The sequence below is a fragment of the Aplysia californica genome, unplaced genomic scaffold (genome assembly GCF_000002075.1).
Source record: "Aplysia californica isolate F4 #8 unplaced genomic scaffold, AplCal3.0 scaffold00132, whole genome shotgun sequence".
In the NCBI taxonomy this organism is placed as follows: Eukaryota; Metazoa; Mollusca; class Gastropoda; order Aplysiida; family Aplysiidae; genus Aplysia; species Aplysia californica.
The window spans coordinates 151,253-157,103 of NW_004797402.1; the positions used below are offsets into that span (position 1 = coordinate 151,253).

The window sequence follows — 5,851 nt, forward strand, 5'->3', positions numbered from 1 at the left end:
CTCAGTCTCTCCTCCCTCTCTCTGTCCTACTCTCTCTCCCCTCCCTCCTCCCTCTCTCTGTCCTACTCTCTCTCCCCTCCCTCTCTCTGTGTCCTGCTCTTCCTTCCCCCTCTTCCTCTCCAACTCCGCCTCTCTCTCTCTCTCTCTCGCCCTCTTCCCCAACTCAACAGGAGGCGGTAATCTGTCACATCACAGGATGCCCAGGGGAGGTAAGCCCACTTTCTCTCGTCCCCTTCAGCTGGAACATTTGACACCCTGACCTTGACACACATTCACGTGACCTTCACCTCGCAACAGCGGCCGGGTTGAAGAGTAAGCGCTGATGAGACACCCTGTGGGTGTTTTGGGAGGAGAGAGAGAGATGGAGAGACAGAGAGCGATGGAACGAGAGAGGGAAGGAGGGGGAGAGAGACAGAGAGATGGAGAGAGAGACAAAGATAAAGAGAGAGAGAAGGAGAGATGGAGAGAGAGAAAAGGAGATATGGAGAGAGAGAGAGGAGAAAGAGATGGAGAGATAGGGAAGGAAGGAGGGAGAGAGAAAGAGAGAGATATACAGTAGGAGGGAGAGAGAAAGAGAAAGAGAAAAAGGGATAGAAAGAGAAGCTGGGGAGGAATAGAAAAGGGAAGTGGGAATGAAATATGGGAGGGGATACAACATCTTGGCCCTCATATGACCTTATGCAGTTGCGAGCTCCGTAAAACCTTACAAAAACAAAAACAACATTCTTGTAGATAGGTGTAAGAAAAAAAAACAACAAACTTAAAAAAAATTCATTAGAAGAGTATACAGCTCATGTTTTCTAGATCTACCTACCACAGCAAAGAGCCTTGTCATAGCAGTTATTACAGACATCATTACAGCTAGAGAGTGGACTGTAGTCATTTTTGACGGGAGAACAGAACATGGTCATTTATTGACTAAAGAATAGACAGTGGTCACTTACAGGCAAGTGGTCACTCATAGGCTTAAGAGGTCATTTATGGGTTAAAGAGGGGACGGCAGTCATTCATTGACTATAGAGTGAACAGCGGTCACTTACTGGCTTCAGCGGCGGCCCGGGGCGAGTGTGAGTTGACCACAACATGGCCGCTGGCTCCGCTGGTGCTGCCCGGCCGACGCTGGTGAGAGAGGAACGTGCTCAGGTCCTCGTCTGCCGAATCGTCTTCGTCGTCCTCGCTGAAACACAGAGGCAAAATACACACTTTGGTACAGATATGCATACATGCATAATATGTTGACTGCTTAGTGAAAGATTCTGCCATACTCCATTTTGAAAAGAGACGTATGACGGAGTTTTACACTCAGCAGTTGATATGTCACAGGAGTTTTTTAAGAGTACTTTATATATTCCACCAGACCCACACACGCACTACAACATTCACAAACACGTGCACACACATAACAACATTTGACTTATTCATTTCCTTTTCCTCTCTGAAATGTACAGACACACCCAAAACAAAAAAGTAAGTTACATAAAAATTTAGCCGTTTCTACCCAAATGAAATTATAGATCTAGTGTTTTATATAAACTTATGTATTTTTTCGGTGCTAATGTTGGTGTTTTTATGCCCCCATTGACACACTTCAGATAATTTCAGAGGCAGACTTCTGACCCTGCCTGTCACGGCCAATTCGGGCTGAGATGTATACAAAATCCCAAAAGAAAGACCGAGATACTTGATAAAAATTATCTCCCCACTTAGGAATCGCGTTCGGGTCTTCTGTGAAACAGCGGAGTGCCCAACCGCTACACCACAGACGCCGGTTTCTAGTCTGTTTCTACCCTTACAAATTATACTAGTTTAAAAAAACCAATTTTAGTCGTTTGTACTCAACCAAATTATAATAGCCATGACTGACAAAATTGGAAATGGTATTTATCCCACTTCTCACAGAAAGCAAACAGTGTGGTGTAGGCTTGCCTGTCAGAGCCGAGCAAGTCTCTGTTGCTGTCCAGGTCTTTTCATCTCATCTCATCTGATCCTCTCTCACCTATCTGAGACGAGAATGTTGCTGGCACTGTCCAGGTCTTTCTATCTGATCTGATCTTTTCTTACCTGATCCTATCTCACCTGTCAGAGACAAGCACGTCACTGTAACTGTCCAAGTTGTTCTATCTGATCTTCTCTTTCCTAATCTTATTTTACCTTACCTTATCTGATCTTATCCTATCTCACCTGTCAGAGACAAGCACATCACTGACACTGTCCAAGTCTTCCTATCTTATCTTATCTGATCTGATCTTGTCTGATCCTACCTCACCTGTCTGAATATGCGCACCTGATACGCGCACATCGCTGTCACTTTCCAGGTCTTCCTATCTTATCTGATCTCCCCTTTTCTTACTTTATCTCACCCTATCTTACCTTATCTAATCTGATCTTACTTTCTCTTACTCTATCTTACCTTATTTTATCATACTTTATCTTACTTTATCTCACCCTATCTTACCTTATCTAATCTGATCTTACTTTCTCTCACTCTATCTTACCTTATCTTATCATACTTTATCTTACTTTATCTCACCCTATCTTATCTTGTCTGATCTTACTTTATCTCACCCTATCTTACCTTATCTTATCATACTTTATCTCACCCTATCTTACCTTATCTGATCTTACTTTATCTCACTTATCTTACCTTATCTGATCTTACTTTATCTCACCCTATCTTACCTTATCAGATCTTACTTTATCTCACCCTATCTTATCTTATCTGATTGTATCTCACCTGTCAGAGACGAGTACGTCGCTGTCACTGTCCAGGTCCTCCTCCAGCGCGGCCTGTAGGTCGGTGATTCTCTTGAGGGCCAGCTTGAGGTCTGACTGGTTCTGTTCCTGGTCGCCCTCCAGCTCCTCCACACGGGTCTCCTGTGTACACGGGAGAGAGGGTGAGAGAGGGAATGAGAGGGAGAGGGAGGAGGCAAGAGATGCAGGGAGAGGGAGGGAAAGAGAGGGAGAGGGAGGGAGAGAGAGACAGAGACAGAGAGAGAGAGAGAGAGAGAGAGAGAGAGCATGGAACTTGAGAAAAAAATTTAGAGCATGAAGGAGCCCGCCTGCTTTGATCCTCCCTATCACGATCCCAACAAACAAATCCTCTGGCTCTCCATCCTCCCACATCCTCCCCCTCATCCATCTCCTTCTGACACCCACCATCTCCCTCCTCCTCTGGTTCCCCCCCTCCGTACTTCTCTCCTACCACTCATTATCTCCCTCCCTCCACCCCTCTTGTACCACTCACCATCTCCCTCCTTCTCTGGCTCCCCTCCAGCTCCCTCTTCTGTGTATCCCCCAGCTCCTCGCGTAGCTCCCTCATCTGCTTCTGCGTCCTCTTGTTGACCTCCTCCAGGGAGAGCCTGGCCTGACTCAGCTCCTCCTTCTCCGCGGTCACTCGGTCCACCTGCTCCTTCAGACGCGACACCTGGCTCTGGGGGACACACAAACCACATCGAGAATCAGACTAGTAATTATAATAATAATAATAATGACAACAGCAGCGACAACAACAATAATAATATAATAATAACAATATTACTGCTACTGCTCCTCCTCCTCCTCCTACTATTACTAGTAATAACAACAATACTACTACTATTACTATTATTACTACTACTACTACTACTACTATTACTACTACTACTACTACTACAGCTGCAACACTAATAACAACAATTTCCCCCAACAGTTCTCACCTCCAGCCTCTGTTTGATGGTCCCCTCCAAGTCGAGGCGACTCTCCATGTCGCGGCCTTTGGTCTCTAGTCGCAGCACGGTGTGTTTGTCCACCATGGTCTCGTCGTACGACTGGACACGGGTCTGGAGGTCCGACACCTGGACACACACACACACGACACAGGATAAAAAGGTCATTAGTGTGAGTTTACGTCACTTGTAACACAATTAGGTCATATAAGTGCCGAAGATTTGAGGTGATATAAGAGAGTAACAATAACACAAAAAAGGAGGAGAGATAAGGACGATAGATGTTTGATAGGAAAGAAGGAGCAAATCACACCAGAGCACCTGCTTACCCTGTACATGTGTGTATGTGTGTGTGTGTGTGTGTGTGAGTGAGTATTTGTCGGTATATTGGTGTGTGCAGGCACAGGAAAAAAGTACATGTCCCTTATCTCTAGTCTGAACTTGTCTCGGAAGTGTGTATGTGTGTGTGTGTGAGTGAGAGTGTGTATGCGAGTGACCATGCGTGCGTGTGTGTGTGTGTGTGCGTGTGAGTGTGTGTGTGTGAGTGTGTGTATGCGAGTGAGCATGCGTGTGTGTGTGTGTGTGTGTGTGTGTGGGGGAGTGTGTGAGTAAGTGTGAGTATGTGTGTGTCCAAATAAAAGTGTAGACGCACATAGAAGAAGAGCACAAGACATCCCTCACCTCCTGCTTGAACCTGTCCCTCTCTGACATGAGTTCCTCAATCTGACTCATCTGGTCGGTCAGTGTGATCTGGTCCACCGATTGCTGGACACAAACAAACAATCAAAACAAATGTCAGACAGTATTCACTATACATTTTTTTTTTTAGTAAGAGTTTTACGGCACTTGCAACACAATAAGGTCATATAAGTGCCGAAGACTAGAGGTGTTACAAGCGAGTAACAAACACAAAAAAAAGAAGGATAGATCAGAATGATATAATAAGAAAAAAGGAGCAGACCACACCAGAACACCTGCCAACCACCCACTCACAATACATGGATTTAGTCCAATGTCTAAATTCCCCAGGATACACAGTCTACTTAGAATAATCATCCCTAGATTTGCAATAAAGAGTAATATCCTTTTTCAGAAATTTTCCTCCGTAACTCCTCTTCCTCTCTCCCTAATTTCTCTTCCCTGCCCTCCTCTCTCTCTCTCTCTCACATCTGTTGTACAGCTGCCTTGTATTTTTTCATGATGTCATTAAGTTCTTCCTCCACCTCTTCTCTCTCTCCCTCCTTCCCTCCTCTCTCTCTCTCTCTCTCTCCCTCCTTTCCTCCTCTCTCTCTCCCTCCCCTTCCTCTCTCTCACCTGTTGTACAACAGCCGTGTATTTTTTCAAGATGTCATGGATATCTTCCTCCACCCTTCCCTCCCTCCTCTCTCCCCTTCTCTCTCACCTGTTGTACAGCTGCCTTGTACTTCTTCATGATGTCATTGAGGTCCTCCTCAACCTCCTCCAGCCTCCCTTGAAGGTCCGCCTTCTCTCGCATCAGACCCATGCTCTTAGATTCCGCCTGAGGACACACACACACAAAATAACACACTTGTAAACAAACATATACTGATTTTTTTCTTAATGAACTTTAATAAGTGAAAGGTAGTACTTAACATCTCTTTTATATTTTGTTTAAGTAACGTTTTATGAAACTTGCAACACAATTTGGTTATATAAGAGCCGAAGATTAGATGTGTTACAAGAGAGTAACATACAAAAAAAGGAGGAGAGAGATAAATATGACAGATGTTTGGTAGGAAAGAAGAAGCAAACCAAAGCAGAGCACCTTCCAACCACCTACTATCCCTTATATCTAAGTGAATGAACTCCTAATAGCTATCTTCCTTTCGAGGTGTCAGGTCTGGAGTAGACATAGACGTTCATGGTACTAATGACTATAAAGCCTTCTTTCCCTCCACCTCCAACCAAAATGGCTATACGATGACTGATGAATCATTTTGGCAGTGCCTTAAAAAACAAGCTCAAACAAGACATGGTACCCCACCTCCTCCCTTAAACCCACTACCACCTCCCCTCTTCCCCTTGCTATCCCTCTCTCCCCCACCACACACAAACACTTCTCCTTATTGTCCACCCCAGCTGCTCTCTCAACTTCCCCCTATGGTCCACACTCCCCTCTCCCCCCC

General features: G+C 45.1%; 1 protein-coding gene across 1 annotated transcript in view; it reads right to left on the bottom strand.

Annotated features, from left to right (window-relative positions):
- Nucleotides 1–5,851, bottom strand: part of LOC101845088 (unconventional myosin-XVIIIa) — a gene marked incomplete in the record, with an annotated part of 129,989 nt that overhangs the window by 1,184 nt on the left and 122,954 nt on the right. The window contains 6 exon segments of the mRNA XM_013081466.2: nucleotides 1,041–1,177; nucleotides 2,735–2,874; nucleotides 3,245–3,430; nucleotides 3,696–3,833; nucleotides 4,386–4,469; nucleotides 5,107–5,223. Of these exon segments, the coding sequence (XP_012936920.1) occupies nucleotides 1,041–1,177; nucleotides 2,735–2,874; nucleotides 3,245–3,430; nucleotides 3,696–3,833; nucleotides 4,386–4,469; nucleotides 5,107–5,223 (802 nt within the window).